General features: G+C 39.8%; 1 protein-coding gene and 1 pseudogene across 6 annotated transcripts in view; one reads left to right on the top strand and one right to left on the bottom strand.

Annotated features, from left to right (window-relative positions):
- Positions 1-8943, top strand: part of LOC127450959 (endophilin-A3-like) — a 63960-nt gene extending 55017 nt beyond the window's left edge. For all 6 annotated transcript variants that reach the window (XM_051715454.1, XM_051715464.1, XM_051715459.1 and 3 more), the window contains 5 exons: positions 3064-3167; positions 4575-4699; positions 4975-5007; positions 5562-5618; positions 6187-8943. In XM_051715454.1, the coding sequence (XP_051571414.1) occupies positions 3064-3167; positions 4575-4699; positions 4975-5007; positions 5562-5618; positions 6187-6392 (525 nt within the window). In that variant the 3' untranslated portion in view covers positions 6393-8943. The remainder of the gene's footprint in view (positions 1-3063; positions 3168-4574; positions 4700-4974; positions 5008-5561; positions 5619-6186) is intronic.
- Positions 8944-9116: 173 nt separating this feature from the next.
- Positions 9117-10280, bottom strand: LOC127451018 (gap junction delta-2 protein-like; annotated as a pseudogene).
- Between the last annotated feature and the right edge of the window lie 11479 nt (positions 10281-21759).

Here is a 21759-nt window from a genome sequence, read left to right as displayed (position 1 = left end):
GTTCATGTTAGTTCATAGTGCATTAACTAATGTTAACATATACAACTTTTGATTTTAAAAGTTTATTAGTGTACTGTATGTTAAAATTAATATTAACCAAGATTAATAAACTCTTGTGACGAGGAGGAGGGCGTAGCCAGGCCGTAACGATGGACGCCCGGTGCTGAATCAGCCCAATCAGCGGGAGAGGGATAAAGAGGAGCTGGGGATGCCAGTTCGAGAGAGAGAGAGAGAGAGAGAGAGACGCACGCGGCCGCTGTGTGTGTTTATGTTTGTTTAAATTCAGTTCTGTCATTAAGGTTTACATTGATTGCTCAGACAGTTCCCACCTCCTCCTTGCCCATCCTTTACACGTTACATTGGTGCTGAAACCCAGTAAGGAGGAGGGATGCGCTGTCGTGGAGTCCTCGCCGCTGCCGTTCGCCAGGGGACGGAGGAGTCACTGCCGGCCACCGGGAGTCGGAGGAACCGCTGCCGTCCGCCAGGAAGGGGAGGAGCTATTCTGTCCACCAGGGGTTGGAGGACTTGCTGCCGTCCGCCAGGAGAGGAGCAGCTGTCGTATGCCAGAGGACAGAGGACCAGGCGACGGCGTGTCTGGGGACCGGCGAGCAAGTTTTTCTCTCTCCTCTTTCTCTGTCTCTCCCCCTTGCTCTTTCCCTCTCCCCTCTCCCTCCCCATATCACTCCCAGGGCTCCAGAGAGGCGGGGGAAGACCTGCCAGCAGTAGGATGGCCGGAAGGGCAACACCTCCCCTCCAGGAAGGGAGGGGAGTGGAGTACGTCATGCCGGAGGTTTCCCTGGCTTGAATCGGGTGGCAAAGGAGTGTGACGAGGAGGAGGGCTGAATCAGCCCAATCAGTGGGAGAGGGATAAAGAGGAGCTGGGGACACCAGTTCGAGAGAGAGACACACGCGGCCGCTGTGTGTGTGTGTGTGTGTGTGTGTGTGTGTGTGTGTGTGTGTGTGTGTGTGTGTGTGTGTGTGTGTGTGTGTGTGTGTGTGTGTGTGTGTGTGTGTGTGTGTGTGTGTGTGTGTGTGTGTGTGTGTGTGTTTATTTGTTTAAATTCAGTTCTGTCATTAAAGTTTACGTTGATTGCTCAGCCAGTTCCCGCCTCGTCCTTGCCCATCCTTTACAGGTTACAACTCTGTAAAAGTATTGTTCTTTGTTAGTTCATGTGAACTAATGTTGTTAATGAATGTTTACAAATAGAACCTTATTGTAAAGTGTTACCTTGTTGTCTAATGCATTTACATTTATACAGGTGCATCTCAATAAATTAGAATGTCGTGGAAAAGTTCATTTATTTCAGTAATTCAACTCAAATTGTGAAACTCATGTATTAAATAAATTCAGTGCACACAGACTGAAGTAGTTTAAGTCTTTGGTTCTTTTAATTGTGATGATTTTGGCTCACATTTAACAAAAACCCACCAATTCACTATCTCAAAAAATTAGAATATGGTGACATGCCAATCAGCTAATCAGCTCAAAACACCTGCAAAGGTTTCCTGAGCCTTCAAAATGGTCTCTCAGTTTGGTTCACTAGGCTACACAATCATGGGGAAGACTGCTGATCTGACAGTTGTCCAGAAGACAATCATTGACACCCTTCACAAGGAGGGTAAGCCACAAACATTCATTGCCAAAGAAGCTGGCTGTTCACAGAGTGCTGTATCCAAGCATGTTAACAGAAAATTGAGTGGAAGGAAAAAGTGTGGAAGAAAAAGATGCACAACCAACCGAGAGAACCACAGCCTTATGATTGTCAAGCAAAATCGATTCAAGAATTTGGGTGAACTTCACAAGGAATGGACTGAGGCTGGGGTCAAGGCATCAAGAGCCACCACACACAGACGTGTCAAGGAATTTGGCTACAGTTGTCGTATTCCTCTTGTTAAGCCACTCCTGAACCACAGACAATGTCAGAGGCGTCTTACCTGGGCTAAGGAGAAGAAGAACTGGACTGTTGCCCAGTGTCCAAAGTCCTCTTTTCAGATGAGAGCAAGTTTTGTATTTCATTTGGAAACCAAGGTCCTAGAGTCTGGAGGAAGGGTGGAGAAGCTCATAGCCCAAGTTGCTTGAAGTCCAGTGTTAAGTTTCCACAGTCTGTGATGATTTGGGGTGCAATGTCATCTGCTGGTGTTGGTCCATTGTGTTTTTTGAAAACCAAAGTCACTGCACCCGTTTACCAAGAAATTTTGGAGCACTTCATGCTTCCTTCTGCTGACCAGCTTTTTAAAGATGCTGATTTCATTTTCCAGCAGGATTTGGCACCTGCCCACACTGCCAAAAGCACCAAAAGTTGGTTAAATGACCATGGTGTTGGTGTGCTTGACTGGCCAGCAAACTCACCAGACCTGAACCCCATAGAGAATCTATGGGGTATTGTCAAGAGGAAAATGAGAAACAAGAGACTAAAAAATGCAGATGAGCTGAAGGCCACTGTCAAAGAAACCTGGGCTTCCATACCACCTCAGCAGTGCCACAAACTGATCACCTCCATGCCATGCCGAATTGAGGCAGTAATTAAAGCAAAAGGAGCCCCTACCAAGTATTGAGTACATATACAGTAAATGAACATAATTTCCAGAAGGCCAACAATTCACTAAAAATGTTTTTTTTATTGGTCTTATGATGTATTCTAATTTTTTGAGATAGTGAATTGGTGGGTTTTTGTTAAATGTGAGCCAAAATCATCACAATTAAAAGAACCAAAGACTTAAACTACTTCAGTCTGTGTGCACTGAATTTATTTAATACACGAGTTTCACAATTTGAGTTGAATTACTGAAATAAATGAACTTTTCCACGACATTCTAATTTATTGAGATGCACCTGTATTTTAAAGTTTGTCTTTAAGTGACCTCATACTTCATGGGACAACTTTATCTATAATCTGTTTGTACTGTTTGTGTATAGTATGGTACAGTGAATATTGCATATTTCACACACTGCCCCATATATATTGTATAGTCTGCAGCTTTTTCTAACAGCCCAGCTGCAACACAGTTTCTCTGTCTTGAGTCTAAACCTGTGTCAACGTCATGTCTTTCACCCACCTGTAGGTGGAGCAAGTGAGTCAGTTATCAGCTCTGATAGAGGCAGCGCTGGACTACCATCAGCAGTCTTTAGAGGTCCTGGAGGACCTAAACAGCAAACTACAGAACAGGTTTCTTCATACGCACTTGCAATTTCTGTTTGTCTTTTTTGTTCACCTGTTTGCGTCCTTTAGAAATTGTGGGTGATTTAATAGCAATCACATATTGTTATATGTCATCAAAATGTCATCAGAAATGAGGGTTTCTTGCTGAAATTTAATTGGGTTAATTGACATACACTGATCAGCCACAACATTAAAACCACTGACAGGTGAAGTGAATAACATTTATTATCTCGTTACAATGGCACCTGTCAAAGGGTGGGATATATTAGGTAGCAAGTGAACAGTCAGTTCTTGAATTTACTATGTTGGAAGCAGGAAAAATGGGCAGGCGTAAGGATCTGAGCGACTTTGACCAGGGCCAAATTGTGATGGCTAGACGACTTGGTCAGAGCATCTCCAAAACGACAGGTCTTGTGGGGTGTTCCCGGTATGCAGTGGTTAGTACCTACCAAAAGTGGTCCAGGGAAGGACAACTGGTGAACCGGTAACAGGGTCATGGGCACCCAAGGCTCACTGATGCACGTGGGGAGCGAAGGTTAGCCCGTCTGGTCAGATCCCACAGAAGAGCTACTGTAGCACAAATTGCTGAAAAATTAATGCTGGCCATGATAGAAACGTGTCAGACTACACAGTGCATCGCAGCTTGCTGCGTATGGGGCTGCGTAGCAGCAGACCCATCAGAGTGCCCATGCTTATCCCTGTCCACTGCCGAAAGTGCCTACAATGGGCACGTGAGCATCAGAACTGGACCATGGAGCAATGGAAGAAGGTGGCCTGGTCTGATGAATCACGTTTTCTTTTAGATCATGTGAACAGACGGTGCGTGTGTGTTGTTTACCTGGGGAAGAGATGGCAGCAGGATGCCCTATAGGAAGAAGGCAGGCCGGTGGAGGCAGTGTGATGCCCTGGGCAATGTTCTGCTGGGAAACCTTGGGTCCTGGCATTCATGTGGATGTTACTTTGACACATACCACCTACCTAAAGATTGTTGCAGACCACGTACACCCCTTCATGTCAACGGTATTCCCAGATGGCAGTGGCCTCTTTCAGCAGGATAATGCGCCCTGCCACGCTGCAAAAATAGTTCAGGAATGGTTTGAGGAACATGACAAAGAGTTCAAGGTGTTGACTTGGCCTCCAAATTCCCCAGATCTCAATCCGATTGAGCATCTATGGGATGTGCTGGACCAAAAAGTCCAATCCATGGAGGCCCCACCTCGCAACTTACAGGACTTAAAGGATCTGCTGCTTACATCTTGGTTCCAGATACCACAGGACACCTTCACAGGTCTTGTGGAGTTCATGCCTCAACTGTTCAGAGCTGTTTTGGTGCACGAGGGGGACCTACACGATATTAGGCAAGTGGTTTTAATGTTGTGGCTGATCGGTGTATATCGACATCTGCTCTCACAGGGTAGCTACAGCAAGCAGTCGACCCAAGAAAGAGTTCAAGCCAAAGTCGATCATGTCAAGTTTGGAGACAGTTGAGAACACCCAGCACAACGGGCTTTCCTACACATCATCAGTCAAGAGCACAGGTATCATACTGTTGACTAGAGGCATTTCACACAGAAATTCATTAGTATATGACTCGATGATCTGCACTTTCTGTCACACATATGCAAGAGAAAATGATTACATAATAACAAAAGTATACATAAACATACTGTATGTCCACATCCATATATATATATATTGTTGCTTCTATGGTTTTCATTAATGCTTTTTTTTATTTAATATTGATTTAGAACCATGTTCAGACGTGGTTTTCATTGTTTGTTGCTCACATATTCCATTCCCTCATTCTTTGCAGATATCCAAGTCAACAACACTGTTAATGGACAAAGTAGGTGTTAAATGTTCTATTATGGAAATATTTTAGTACCATTACCGGTTTGTAAGAAGATTATGACTATTGCTGTTTTATGTTGTCTGATTTTAAGTCAGATTTCACAAGATTTTAAAACTATATAAATGTATGTAAATATTTTGGGGGTTCACAGAAAGATTTTTAACCCCTAAAACACACACACGCATATACAGTGTGTGTATATATATATATATATATATATATATATATATATATATATATATATATATATATATATATATATATTAGAGCTGTCAAAACTAACACGTTAATGCATGCGATTAATTAAAAAAGTTTAACACGTTAATTTTTTGCATTTACAGCATTTTTACTAGTTGTCTCAGTGAAAATGGACCCCATTGTATAATATCTCCATGAGCAAACATTGTACAGAGCAAAACTTGTACATCTATCACATGGTTGCTTGTGGTTGTCACATTCATCAACTGTGTGTGTGTGTGTGTTTGCTGGATCATGTGCATATGTGTCTGTCTCTCATGTTTTTTGTTTTGTTTTTTGTTTTATCTCAGCTGATCAGTTCACCCACAAAACAACCATGACTCCAACATGGCCTGAAGGCCCCAATGGTAATAGCAAACATGAGTATCATCCACACGTCCTAAGTGGTTTCATGCCAAGAGTCACTTAACCTGTGCACTTTCTGCTCTTCCTACAGAATGTATTAAAGGGAATACCTTTCCCAAACATGAAAAAATTGTTCCGTTATTTACTCGCACATTGATGGGTGTTTGAATTCTGTGGAAATCTGCAGAGGTTTTGTTGGTGATTCACAGGGGTAGATTCTGTGGGGGCCCACTCATGCTGTCAGTGCCCAGTCCAAAGTCCACTAATCTGCTCCAAATTCATTTATTCCAGGATTTTCCATTACCACCACATACCCATCCTCTCAATAACCCTGGGGCACATTCCCCTCAGTAATTCTGGCTGGATGTGAAGATAATCAGTGAATAATAATTTTCTTTCTGTTACTCGCACAAAATTATCATATGATATAGAATATGAGTCATATGGACAACTTTTATGATGCCTTTTTTAACTATTCCTCTAAATACTGTTTAAATCCATGGCTTGATTGCTATTCTTCACTGTCTGTGCACCTGTAGATTTTAACCTGTTATATTTTCCGTATTGCAGAAATAGAGACACATATGGACCAGCCCTGCTGTCGGTCTCTTTATGACTTTGAGCCAGAGAACGAAGGTGAGCTGGGCTTCAAGGAAGGTGACATCATTATCCTTACCAATCAAATTGATGAGAACTGGTATGAAGGCATGATTAACGGGGAATCAGGCTTCTTCCCTATAAACTACGTAGAGGTCCTAGTGCCCCTGCCCCAATGAGATGAGCCAACAACCACGGGTCACGCCAAACTAGACTGTCTCAACCATTCACTCACCCGACATCCTCTGCTGCATTTTCACCAATGGAAGCCTTGCATTTTACCACAGACAATTTTAAACATTTTACTTTTCAGTATTTATTTCCTAGTACATTTCCCAGACTTAATGGCACAACATCTTTGATTTTTACACTGAAAAGAAAAAAAAATATCTTAATCAGTATTTTTGCCTTGTTTTTCAATCAAAATATCCAAAAGAACAAATAAACTATTGAAACTTGTTTTTAGATAATATATCTTACATTTAAAAATAAATGAACTTTATGATCTACCGGTTTATTCTTAAAACAAGAAAACATTTATTTTAGTTACTTGGATAAGAAAAATAAACTTAAATCAAGTCTTAGAATCTTGCACACTTTTGCCTCAAGTAAAACAAATAAAAAATACTGATTAAAAATTATTTAAATGTATGTGTTATAAACTGTTTTAGCTTCAGTGCAGCATTCTCCTGTTCATTTGAAAATGTGATGCATCCAATGGGGTGTATATGTCTTTTCACTGTTGCTGTATTTCTATTTTTATTTTCTCCACTCATTATGGGATTTACCTGCCTGCGGTGGACTTATGTGTTTTTTGAAACACACTTTTTCTATAAAATGTGACTTTCTTGACAGCTACACTTATGAATGTCCCCCTCTCTCTGTTTACATGACTTATTGTGATCTTAGGAATCATAGTAAGTATTGTGAGTGTTTTAATGGGTTTCGCTCTCCCACGCCTTCAAGTGCTTAGTTTGAACAGTGTTTGCATTGCACTAAAGCTTTCGAATGATACACAGCCATTGATGTGCACATTACATTTTTTTTATGTTGTGTTTTTGGTTTTAGAATATTGCACTTTCTTCTGTATCTTTTTCTGCCATGTCAAGAAATACAGAATTCTTAAAATTACATAAAAGTCTTATTTTATGGAGTGGACTTTATGCTAAGTATATATATATATATATATATATATACTTCGTACTGTATGTAATGGTAACTTTTGCTCGCCTTGTAACTGTTTGCCCTATGTCGTGCTCTGAATGACATTTTACATTTTGCAGATGTTAACTAAATATTCTCTCCACAGTCGAATTTTCCAGTGCTTATCGATTGCAAAAGACTGCATTTGAATCTATATAGCTGGACAAACTGCTTGAACTGACAAAATATATCTCCTCTCCATGAACTGAAGTGTTTGTCCACCAAAAATAGACTGTATTCCAGCAACGTCAAACATTATTTTGTTACTCTGAGCAGTATATTTCTTGTGCATGAAATGGAACTTTGAATGAATGTTTTTTTTTTTTCTATATCGGCCAGATACTGCCATTGACCATTACAAATCTTTTTAATCTTTTCAAATCATTCCTTTTTGGCTTGTCACCCTGTTTTATTTCTTATTTTCCTGGCCAAATGAAGCAGTCAGAGAGCAAAAAGGGAAAAAAAGAGAGTTGTTTTGTCACAAATTACACTGTAATTTCTGCACCGCCAAACAGAATTGCAAAAGTGACTTGTTTTCTACATTTTCTGGAGAAAATGTAAGTGGTGCTTTCCCGTGCAAAACTCATTGCCACAGTGCTCTCCTCAATAAGTTGCACAATTTGAGATTTCATTCACTTATGTTTCACACGGTGCGGGATGAGTTACACGCCAAAGTTTAATACTTAGGATCAGGGTTTTTATTTTTAATCCCCGACCCTAAGTATGAGCAATAATAATAGTGATGCTAGCCTTAGCAAACACCACAAACGTGCAATGTTCGGAATATCATACTACCATAATAGTACGAGTATTCCGTACTTAGGCAGGTTTCCCAAACACTTACCCCACCTTCCATTGTTCAACCAAACAGGTAGTCCCACCACAAATTTATGTCATTGGTTGAGCAAGAATTTGGACTACTCAAACAAATAGGGTAATGTTTTGAAAGCGCCCCAGTATTTACACTCTTCAGGAACTTAACCTATTAATAACTTAAAGTTATCTGTACACATTGAACTGGGATTTTAACATGGAAAAATTACACCTAGCAGGTATAATGAAATTATAGATACAATAGGTAAACTATATAATCTGTTTGTTGCAGCCACACTTCGCCAGTTCTCTGCCTTCGTCAGACTTCAGTAGCAGCAGAGCTGTTACACTGCACAAAAACTAGCGTGTTTGCTTGGCAGACTTTTATTGCATTTCTGGAGATAATTGTGAAAACAATAGTAAATTGCTTGAATTTAAAATGTGTCACCCCTGCAATCTTGGTCTCAGACTTCAGATGTAGAATAGCTGACTCTTCACTTCCAAACACTAACAAATGTAAGTGTTCTTACTAAATGTATACAAAGCGTATTCTTATGTTCATCACTACATCACTGAGTGAAAGAAAAGGGCTGTGATTCAATTTCTTTTTGCTCTCTGGCATAATTAATAAAGAAAATATGGTTTATAGATGTTGTAAATGAATATATTGTTACACACTGTATATTGCATAAATAAATGATGTGGAAATCTTGATTTCATGTTATGGTTGGTTTAATTCTTTTTATCTCATACATAGAAATACATTAAAATGATTGAATAGCAGCTGCCTTCAATAAACTTATTCAACAATCAGTTATTTACAAACAATTTAATAATTTAAGACTTGTCAAAATTGTCCAGAAGCCCAAAAGAATAATTACTTGAGTTTATATCCAAACCTCAGCACTCCTTTGCTTTGACCCTCTTCCTTTGTTTGACTGTGATTTACCCTTGAGTGACTGTGTTCCTCTGTAGGCGTCTGCATGGGAATCCTTTTCTTTGTTGGTTGAGCAGTTCCCAGCACAAGTCCAGTCTGGCTGGTGGTCCACTACTAGATCTAAGGTAGGTAGAGAAGTAGTGCTGGTCACGTCTCTGAAAGTTAGGGAGGCCATGGACTGGGTGTCTTGGTTTTTGCCATATCCTCCCTTCCAAGAGCTGGCCTTGATGAGCATGGACTTCTTGATCATCTTCCAGCACAAATGATTGAGCTCTAAGAAGTTGAGGAAGATGCAGAAAACCCCAATGCAAAACATGAAGATCAGGAAGATGTTTTTTTTAGTGGGGCATGAGATGTAGCAGTCGACCCTCTGCATACAAGGAGAAGCCCTACACACAAAGTGAGCAGGGACATGGAAACCAAATATGAGCCACTGTGCTATCATGAAGCCAAACTCCAAAACTGCATGGAAACACGTGAAAGACATAGTACTTGGAAAGCACCCCAAAAAGCTTCTGGTCGGTGCACCACTCTCCCACAATGCTGGGAAGCTTTTCTGGGTGCTCTGGTTGGTGATGCCCTCAAGAACGTCAGCCAAAGTGTGGCCTAGGTGCCTGTGCGACTTGACGGAGCAACTGTCTGAATCACAACCGTGGCCATACATCTCCCTTGCCAGTTCACCATCCGACTGCTTGGACTGATTGTGCCAGGTGTAAATGATAAAGCAAAGCGAAGGCGTAGAAACTGTGATGATCTACAAGACCCTGAATCGAGGTTGCGAGATGGGGGCAAAGGCATCTTAGCAGACGTTGGGACACCCTGGTTGAAGGGTATTGCAGACAAACATCTCCTGCTCATCCGTGTAGACGTCCTCTGTCGCCACGGCCACGATCAGCAGACAGAAAATCACTATAATGGTGAGCTAGAGCCATTTGATCATGGTGGAGTGCTGGTGCACAGCATCCAGTAGCCTCTTGAGCAAAGTCCATTCTGTCATGTCTCTATGCACCACCCTCCTGAAGTACAGCACCTGAAAAAGATCCACTTTAGCTCTGTTGCCAGCAAGGACAGATGTTTTCATGTTACAGATCTGGCCAGAGAGCGAAGGTGCCATCACTGCTCCCCGCCATCCCTTTCTCCTTCAGAAATAAGGCCTCCACTTGGGAAGGCTGCTGGCCACTTCACAGCGGTCACGTGGTGCTCTTGCTTGTCTTTAGAGTCCATTTACAAACCGCTAGAGAGACGGCACTCTTCCTACTCTAGAGAGCTTCAGATAGTGCCAGCAGATTACATTCTTTTCAGATTGCCGCCGTACGAGATAGGATGAGTTTCTTCTGAAGGCCACACTTTTAAAGATATGCTAGATAGTAGATACTTGTACGTGCATACAAAAAGCTAGTTGTTGTCCACTTTAATACCTCTAAATTACTAATTTACACCATTCATTCATATAAATAGCATTCATATAAAATAACACATTTGATGTTAATTTCCCTTAATATCAATATCAATAGCCTGTATAACAGCAGCAAAATAACAGCTTATCGACTGACTTTCTATAGCTAGTAAACAGTGTTTCAACATACATTCAGTAGACTTTCAGTAGCCTGTATATAGATCTCTATTAATTACCTACTTACATTATTGTTGAGAACATCAGTTCATTAAAAGGTCATTAATAAAGATCTATATACAGGCTACTGAAAGTCTACTAAATGTTTGTTGAAACACTGTTTACTAGCTATAGCAAGCCAGCTGATAAGTCACTTATAGTCATTTAAATAGTCACTGACAGTCAGTTAAATATCTACTTGGGACCATCAAAATAAAATGTTACCGAGTGGGGAAGGATAATCACATGTTTTAACCACTAAATGACTATAGAGATCCACTCTTTGGTGCCTGTTTGTAGAGAAAAGGATTTCAGACATTATCACAAGTTGTGCATTTGGATATGTTAAGAGATTATCGAAGACAATTTTTTTGTGAAAGTTTAGCATTCATTTGTTTGAGGCATTGTTGAAATGTCTGTTTTTGCAATGATGCCACATTATGGTTATTGTCAAACCTTATTATGGTGTTACAAAGGAAAGACAGAGTAAGAGAAGAGAGTCTCTCTCTCTCTCTCTGTGTGTGTGTGTGTGTGTGTGTGTGTGTATACATGTTTATACTACATTGTGGGGACCAAATGTCCCCACAAGGATAGTAAAACCTGAGATCACCTACCTTGTGAGGCCCAGCCAGCGGTCCCCATGAGGGAAATAGCTTATTAAACATACTAAACGATGTTTTTTTGAAAATGCAAAAAGGTTTCTGTGAGTGTTAAGTTTAGGGGTAGGGGGTAGAAATTATCGTTAGATCTGTATAAAATCCATTAAATGCATGGAAGTCAATAGAGGAGTGTGTGTGTGTGTGTGTGTGTGTGTGTGTGTGTGTTTGCACGAGCATTGAGGTCAAATTGTTGCTATCTGCCACATGAAATGACCAGTAAATAGCTGCATAGATCCACTAATTCATGCCTGGTTGTAACAGATGCATTTTTGTGGATGTGCTATTTTAACTTGAATGTAGTTATGATTGTTCTGTTTGTCTGTTCAGTTGATTGCAAAAGCTGCTACACCTTTGTGCATGGTATTTTCAGCGCAAAAAGCTGTGTCATTCACAAACCACCTGTAAGGCACAATCAACACTTCGTCTTCAATTGTCCATCCCTAAAATCCTGTTTACATTTATATATGTATGAATGTATATGCATGATAACTTTAATTTCTTATACATTTTTGATTTTGTTGTAGAAATAGTGTTTGATCTCTCTTTACACCACATACAGAATGTATATAGATCACATTTGTTTTGAGCTTACAGTAATCAAGATACACAGGATTCAAATTTTAAAGCTCTCCTCAAACTGACAACACACAAAACCTTAATGCTTTGTAATTCTGAAAGTATTAAAAGTACATAAAACTTCTATAACCTTCTAACTTAGGATGTTTCAAACTTGGTAGGAAACAAATCACCCTTAAAACCGTCAACAGACACAAACTCTGAATGTAGTGAAGTATTCAAGCATGCTGGCCATATGTAGCAATTACAGTAAAAACACCCATCCAACTTAAATTCTGACAGTTTTTTAAGGCCAATCTAACCTACACTTTTATATTACTATCAACTTAATCTGAGGTTCCGATAATTATTGATAGAAAGGCTTAGTGCTTCAGTAACAGGGAGCAGGGCAGTTTCGGTAAAATGTCCACTTTTGAAGCCCGATTGGTTGGTGTCCAGCAAGTTGTTCTGTGAAAGGAATGACAAAAGTTGACTGAAGGCAGATCTTTTAAGGGTTTGGACAAGAAAGGTAGCAGAGAGACAGATCTATATTTGTGAACTACTGAACAGTTAAGTGCTTTATTTTTTTAGCAGTGGAGATAGAATATTCAGAGGGAATGTTTGTTTCAAACGAGATTCTGATTAAGAACAATGGATTCCTATGGAGCAATTCACATAACCTTTGCAGTTTAAATAAACCACGATTGTCATAATTGTCACATACTTTGACTAACCATCTTGAATTATTAGGCTTTATTATGAAAATATAAATTAATCAATTAACGCAAAGCATTCGAAGTACTGCAGCTGTGCAAAGACAGCGCTTCGAAGTGACACTTGAGTGAGCTGGACATTCCATTTTACAAAAACATCTTTGTCGTCATACTGGGAGTTCCTCGGCCTGAGGCAAAGGAGAGAGGAGTTTGAGGAGAAGGAGGGTGGGGCCGGGCCGTGACTACACTCGCCCGGACCCCAATCGGGCTAATCAGCCGTGGAGAGGGTTAAATGCAGCCCGATACGGCAGTTTGGGAGAGAGAGAGAGAGCCACACGCAGCTGCCGTGTGTGCATTTGTGCTTGTGTCTTTTTGTTTAAGTTTACATTAAATATTACTTTGACTTTCAGCCGGTTCTCGCCTCCTCCTTGCCCATTTAAACCCTGTTACACCGATCATGACTAAAATTCATATTTATTGTTGAAAGCGGTGAATTTGTACAGAAGCAATGCTTTAAATAATGAGGACGATAATGAATGAATAATGAAGACGCCGCTTTTCAAGTTTACATGCTGATAGTAACACGCAAATGCATCGCATGCTGTCAGCATGCTTAAACAATACAAAAAGTGGCATCTTAAATTCATCACTTTAAAATCACCACAGCTAAAAATATTAAACTAACTGGCTTGTTTCTGGATGACTTGAGGAGCATCCTGTCCCATTTATAGGATGTGTATCTTTCTACAGTATGACTTCTGTCTGCACGTTTTACATCCGTCGTCTTCAGTCAGTCATTTAAATGCTGCCAAACAGCCGATTTAAGTCGCTTTTTTGATGGATAGGAGTCTGGTAGATCGAATTCCTCTCTTATATTTTGGAATTAGTGTGTTTAAGCTTCAGTTTCACATGAATTGAAAGTTCACGTTCAGTTCGCGACACCTGGCCATTAAAGCACCATGTGGCCACCATCCGTAACCATAGCAACAGCTCCAGTACCCACACAGGCACAAGCGTTTTCCCATTTAGGCTTACAAAATCTCACGAAAAACTTTTTTTATATTATATATGAATACATTATATATAATATTTTTGCCACGTGTAAATAAAGCATTCTACATTCTTATGGTTAATAGTAAAACCGTATTATCATGTCATTCCTAATTCAATGCATACTCTTAAATATTTATACACTGTATCATATCAAACATTCCCCCCCTTCACAGCCTTGGGGGGGGACGTGTGCCCCCCGTCTCCCCCAATTCTACACCAGTGGTTTTTAGGACAGTTTCAGCATAAGTAGGGTGGCTGTCTGGTAAGATGTTTGATTATTATGTTTTAGGTAGGTTGGAGTGAATGGAGGATAGCTCCTTAATTAATATGTTGATGGTCTGTGTTCTTAGGGCGTCAACAGACTAGAGTTTACGCTGAGAAAGAGAACATTGTGAATCCACTGATTTCAATACAAACAGTGTGTTTTAAGGACATAGAGGAGAAAACGTAAGGGCTTGTGAAAGTGATGCTCAGTAATGCAACCAAAAGTTGAGAAAACTTTTGCTACAGTTCACTCTGACACAGCCATCCATTGACCATTGTGAATTTCAGAGAGGCAAGTCCAGTTGTGCTGCCATATTGCTGTATTCCCGCTAGATTTCCACACAGTTCAAATGTATCTTAAGCATTTCTATCCATAAAATCCACAAAAGATGCTGTCACTGAATGACAAACAGACTGAAAATGTCTATCAAAAATATATATTTTTTATTTTAAGTTTGCATAGTGAAAAAGTGCAATGTATAGTGAGTTAAAAAACAGACCAGCGAGCAAACGTTTGCCCACTGGTCTGTTTTTAGGCAATACCTTCTGGTTTGACTATGTGAGACTAGTCCGTGGTTAAATACATCAGAGATCAAAGGAAGGCCAATCAGCCTACATCACTCTTGAGTGCTATACTCACAAATCATAGTCATATAAAAGTTGTATTACTGCCTGAGAAGTCTTTGCATAGCACTCTTAGAGAAAATCTGCCCAAAGGCTAGAAATTGATTTATATACTTTATATTCCTTACGTTTTATTTTGCCCAGAAATGACGAGTTTGCCTCCATCTTTACGTACAGTATCTGTAAATCTCTCTTCATTACCTTTAGCACATATCCATCATGCATCTTTCTCGTTTCCCCCCAGGCATGAATGGCACCATGCACAGCAGTCATGCTCTGTGAGGAGTCATCAGAAGGGTTTAATGGTGGCTCAGGTCCTGAGGTTTTGGTGAAAGCTAAAGCTGAGACCTCGATAAATCCTGTTCAGGAAGTCATTCACAGTAGCACTTATGTCTCCTCTGTGTTCCTTGATCACGGTGGCAACAGGTGGGTCAAAAAGGACCCCATATCACATTACAGAACAGCCAAAGATGCTCAAAGGTCGAAAAATACTCTACGCAAGTACGTGAATGCAGATACGATTTTGCGTTTGGCCACCGCATTGCCAAAGTGCGGTATGTTTAAAAATGCTTAACATGCGTTCTTGTGTTACACTGGGGGAACAAACCTCAGTTCTTCAGGGGGCGACAGAGTTACCTTCAAATGTCTGTATCATTAAAGGTGCTGTATCTGATTTTAGCCATTCTGGAACTTCCTCCGGATTTAGCTGTTGAATTAGCCATGCCCCCTATTTCCAAAACCCTGTACTTCAAAGACACGTCCGTTGTAATCGGAGAGGGAGCATATGGAGGGCGGGAGGGGGCAGGTCCCGCTTTGCACTGTGCAGAGCAGGACACTGTACAGAGCACTTATACATTCTAATTGGCTAAACAAAGGATCTGTCCGTGGCCCACTGTCATCTTTTTTCCCGCTGTTTACCAAGCCTAGGTTAATTACAGAAACAGTGTGATATTTCATGGCACCTATTTCAGTGATATCTGTCAGGTAATAGGGACATTTTCTGCATGTTATAAAGTCACTTACAGCACATTTAAACTGGATGTGTTTTTATTCTCTTAATTTTCTATAAATATATTGACTTGAACTTACTTGCTCAGCAATATTCTCTTCAAACCGTTTGCTCCGCCATGACAGTATTTGGCTTGAAATAGAAAACTCAGTGTAGACATGCACATTTCACACTAATGTCCGATATAGCGCCCCTTGTGACAATGTTGAGAATGCAGCACGTACTTGGTTGCGGTATGAATAGCGGTCTGACAAATTACAGAACCCAACTATGCAAGAAATAGAGCTTGCATAGCTAGAAACATCTGCATTTATGTACTTGCGTAGAGTATGTTTCAGTCTTAACTGTAGTGAAAGACTGAAATAACCGAATAAGGTGCGCTTCCAGTACAACAACGTACAGTAGCTCACTGCTTAACCACAATAGTAGCCTACAATGCATCATTGAAAAAACTACAGTTACTACGCAAATCAGCACATTCGTTGTTCAAACCACGTTGATTCAACAATGCCGTTAATGACGTTAAGTGGGGAACTCCTTCAGAAATCGAATGGAATGTCTTGACTCTGTAATGTAAGTTAATGTAAAGATATAGAATGCACTGCATAATAGGGTTCTTATGGAAAAGGTGCCCTTTTCTGGTCCCAAAGTGTATAATGATTGGAGCAACACAGTACTGTAAGTGTCAAAAGAAAATATAAAAAAGTTTGTTTTGATGAAAAACATTTAAATAAAAAGGCGGTGAGGGTGACTGATTTATTGTTGTGCACCTGCTGCCTATTTTGCTCAAGAGCATTATTTATTTAAGTCCACTTCTCATACAAGTCATGTGCTAAAGACGTGGCTAAAATTGATGTGGAAGCCGCAATTTTCAAAGACTGAAATTTTCAAGTGCTTTTGAAGGATCACAAATCATAAACAACAGCTATTCTCAAAGTTAAAAAAATACTGTCACAAATGCTGACAAGAATAAATCTTGGCAGATATTACTCAAAAACACAGACAACAGGAACAAACAAGAAACTACGCTTCTAACCACAGTTGAGGAGATGTAGTTCCAACCACACATCTTTGTGATTCTGTTTGCGAATGTTCGTTGGAACTATGGTTTCGGGAAACACCAAATCTATTTGTGTTCCGAAAAGTATTTTGGAAATCCAGGTTTTGTGTCATTAGTGGAGCAAAAATTACAATTGAGAAAATCACAAAAAATTACATATTGGGGCCTGGGTAGCTCAGCAAGTAAAGACGCTGACTACCACCGCTGGAGTCGCGAGTTTGAATCCAGGGCGTGCTGAGTGACTCCAGCAAGGTCTCCTAAGCAACCAAATTGGCCCGGTTGCTACAGAGGGTAGAGTCACATGGGGTAACCTCCTCGTGGTCGCTATAATGCGGTTCGCTCTCGGTGGGGCACATGGTGAGTTGTGATTATCATGATCATGTAAAGCTCTGTCTCTCTTTTCAGTCTAAATGGGGAGGAGCCATTCTGTCGAACCTGTCATGATGACAGCTGTGCGGGGGATCTGTTATCTCCCTGTGAGTGTGCAGGATCTCAGGCGATGGTGCACAGAGTTTGTCTAGCGCACTGGCTCATGGCCTCTGGCATCAGCCACTGAGAGCTCTGACACTTTGAGTTTACTCTGGAGAGACTTCCTAAACCACTCATAGAGGTACAATTATCACAACTAGTGCTCTTGAAAGCTCTTTATTACTATTTTTTGATTCTTTGAGAGATGAAAATAGATATCATCAACTTTTGACTGCGCACTGAGGATCACCTTTAGACTCCCAAGCTCTCTGTTTACGTTGAAGTGAGTCATTCTTAGTTCAGGATGTGCATAAGCAGTTTCTTATTTCTAACTTTGATAGTTTTGTGCAATATGATGTTATTGTTATTTCGCTTTTTTATTTGTTGAATATCCGTTAGTCACCATGTGATTTAGGTGGTGAAATTTTTTTTGTGTGTGTGTTTTTTTTTTTTAATTATTATTTATTTATTTTTTGTCCTTTTTGGAGCTTCTGGGTCAACTATTCCTGTAACCAACATTATCAGCATCCATTCACCTAAAATAACACTTTCAAATCCAGAAGTCATGTCCTAACATCACTTTAAGGCAGTCCTTGGACAGCATTGGCAGGTCTGCTTTACCTTGGCTTCTTTTAAACACTAATCCTCTTAGCAGGAAAGTAAGATTAGATGAGGAACATATCCCTGTCGCTGCAAGTCAGAGCATTCTGCTTTATTAATGCTCTTTTCTCATGTTTGTGCTGGAGGGCAGTAAGATGACATTACAATCCATGTGCAACAACCTGATGAGCCACAACAAACCTTGCATGCCCCGTGTACTGTGCTGCCTTCTCTGAGGAGGGAAGAACCTGCACTAAAAATCACATTTAAACAAAATACTGGAGTTGGGGAAAGCTGGGGCAATTGTAACACACTGAATTTCTAACATCACAAACAAGCTAAATGACCTTTGACAATTGTCTATCCAAGAAAAATGAAATAAAAATTGAACTTATTTACTGTCTTAATGCATGGCTCCTGGTCTTATTATGCATGATTCTTAGGTGCACATTATTCCAAGTAAATAAAAATGTATTTGCAATAATGTGCACCTTTCCAACTCTGAAATGACTTTGCCCTCTCCTACTGCCTGTCTAATTTCTGGTATGTAACAGTTACTTTTAAAAAGCCAATCTATTCAAATCTTACCCTGCATTTTTGTCTTGTTGAAAATCTATTCTTTATCACTCTGAAATACACTCACTGAGCACTTTTTTAGAAACACTATGGTCCTTATAAAGTGCCCGACGTGGTCTACTGCTGTTGTAGCCCATCCGTCTCAAGGTTTGATGTGTTGTGCATTTTGAGATGCTATTCTACTCACTATAATTGTACAGAGTAGTTATCTGAGTTACCGTAGCCTTCATGTCAGCTCGAACCAGTCTGTCCATTCTCCGCTGACCACTCTCATCAAAAATGCATTTACGTCCGCAGAACTTCCACTCACAGGACATTTTTGGTTTTTGGCACCATTCTGAGTAAACTCTAGAGACTGTTGTGCATGAAAATCCCAGGAGATCAGCAGTTACAGAAATATTCAGACCAGCCCGTTTGGCACCAACAATCATGCCACGGTCCAAATCACTGAGATCAAATTTTTTCACCATTCTGATGGTTGATTTGAACATTAACCAGTGTTGGGCAAGCTACTCAAATAATTTAGCTAGTTAAGCTACGAACTACTCAACAGAAAAATTAGATAAGCTAAGCTAAAAGCAAAATTTCAGAGAAAGTATCAAGTTACACTACAAGCTACACACCAAAAGTAGCTTGCTACATTTAAGGTACTTCATTTTTTTCTCAACCAAATGCACAGAGCATACTCTCATAGACAAAGCATCTAAAAGATTTATTCACACAGTGTTTATCAATGCGATGGTATAGAATAGTACAGTATAAAAGGTATGGTGCAATATAAAATGTATGTGCATGTAAAAAAAACAAAAACATGTAAAGTCATATTTATACATGCTACCTATAAAAACCCATGTGTTCAATATGAAAAATAACTAATTTTTACATTTTATTTTTCATATTTATACTACTACCTATACAAACACGTGTTCAATATGAAAAATCACTATTTTTACATGTTATTTTTCATATTTATACTACTATCTATACAAATCCATGTGTTCAATATGAAAAATCAAAAAATGTTACATTTAATTTTTCATATCTATACTACTACCTCTACAAACCATACCCATTTAAACATAATTCCATGTGCACATTCCAGTGTAAAACTCTGTGCACATATACTCTTCATCTTATCCTGTAATTCTTTGTATGTTGTATTTCCATATGTACTGGAAGCTTTTGATCAGAGGCCAAGTTCCTTGTGTGTGTGTGTGTGTGTGTGTGTTTGTGTGTGTGTGAGCACATCTGGGCAATAACAATGTCATTTCTGATGGTAATACCATGGTACTTTGGTATCCAATTACCATATTTATGTCCATTCTGTATTTACATGGTGTTTCAGCATAATTGAAAGAATACCATGGTACTTCGCTAAATGATTACCATTTCATATACTATTGTATTAACATGGTGCTCCCAGGTAATGGTACATGTCCAAAAAACATGGTAATGCATATGGTACTTTTTGATGTGTTTTTGTGTAGGCTACTAAGTGCTTTGATACATTTTGGCTGGAAAATGTCTTTACCTGCAGTTGTTCACAAGCTGCACATGTGTTGAACTTAATGAAAACCTTCTTCATCACTGGCTAACAATAGGACACATTTGCAGGTTTGGTTTCCATTGATTGTAGATCCACTGCAACCAGCATTATCTTTATTTGGTGTGTTATAAAATATTCCATGAGCTTGTTGGCAAGTGAAAGTGTGCACCAAATGATTCAGCAGTGTCATTCAGGTTGAATCGCAAAACCGATTCAGAACGCTTTGCTATCACATGTGACCAATTCATTGTAAAGAACCAACTCAAATGAGCGATTCATTTGAGATCTAACATCTTTAGTTTTGATTCAAAACTGGCAATAGTATACACCGGGTACTAGGCATGATGTAGCGATGTAGCTTTTCTAAACGCTATGCCACTACCTAGTCAAAATTATAGCTTCGCTACTGAAAAACTACTTTATTTAAAAACTAGCGAAGCTACCACCTCACAACTCTATTCACACTATTTAAATTAATAGCTTTGCTATTTGTAGCGAAGCTACTGCCCATCACTGACATGAACTGAAGTTCCTGTCCCGTATCTGCATGATTTTATGCATTACACTGCTGCCACACGACTGACTGATTAGATAATCGCATGAATAATTAGGTGTACAGGTGCTTAGTGAGTGTCTGTCACATTACGGATTAACAATGGTTTGCGAACGCTGTTTCATGTTCACTTTAAAATACATGTGATCTCTCCTTATAAACAACCGAAACACATAATCTTACCCAAATGAAAGAAAAAATACAAATGACTCGCACTTGTATTCAGCACATGTCCAGTAGTGTTCACTCGCTGGCTGAGAAAAATAAATGTGTTCATCTGCAACCTCTTAAAATATGCAGAAATCAGCCACCTGGCCTTGTGTTCTAGCAACAACATCCTAAAATTTTTAGTTGAGCTAAGATTTATTTCTGCAAACCCTACCGCTCCATTGCTTCCTGGAAATAGGTGGTACAGCTGTGAATGTGGTTGAGACATTCAAGTATCTTGGAACCACCAACTCTGATAATTGCAATGAGTACATCACCAAAATTACCAAGAAGTGTCAGCAGGTGGTGCTTATCCTGAGACAGTTGAAAAGACAAATGCTGTGTCACAATTGGCATACTATCCATCATAAAGAGTAAGATTAGAATTGGCCGTGTCCTATAGCATAGAACGTTGAAGTGACCTAACAGTAGCTATTCAGAACTCCCAGATTTGGAGTGATGCACTGATAAAATATGCAGATGACATCGTTGTCATTAGTGTTAATAATGACGAATACATCTGCTGTAAAGAAATCAGCTGTTCTCCCAGCAACATCCTAAAATAATTAGTTGAGTTAAAGATGATTTCTGCAAACCCCACCTCACTGCTTCCTGGAAATAGGTGATACAGAATAGATGTGAACATGGTTGAGTTAACCACAGTTACCAAGAAGTGTCAACAGGGGGGCTTATACTGAGAAGAGAAAAGCCTAAAGTGTACTTTAGATTTGACGTGTACACTTAGCGTCTGCATACAGTTGAACGCTAGCCTTTCAAAGTATACTTCATTTGATTGTGCGCACATGCGCCAAACGACTTTGTATGCGTGCACAGCCAAATGAAGTATACTTAGAAAGACTGCTATGGGAGACTGGACTATATATCTTCAAGAGTTTAGTCCTACAAAGATTTCTTTGAATTCCTTCAGACTCAAGTTATACAAATGCAGGCATCTCCTGACCTCCTCACACACACACACACACACTCTTGATGTGCACATCCACTGTTTTTGTTTCCACATTCGTCTCCTGTTGTTTAGCACCGATTACATCTTCTTCTAGCGCTTCTTCCAGACAGCAACAGTTACACTGAGA

This window comes from Myxocyprinus asiaticus, chromosome 2 (assembly GCF_019703515.2).
Source record: "Myxocyprinus asiaticus isolate MX2 ecotype Aquarium Trade chromosome 2, UBuf_Myxa_2, whole genome shotgun sequence".
Lineage (NCBI taxonomy): Eukaryota > Metazoa > Chordata > Actinopteri > Cypriniformes > Catostomidae > Myxocyprinus > Myxocyprinus asiaticus.
The sequence above is the reverse complement of the archived record's forward strand: the minus strand, read 5'-3'. Positions and strand labels throughout refer to the sequence as shown.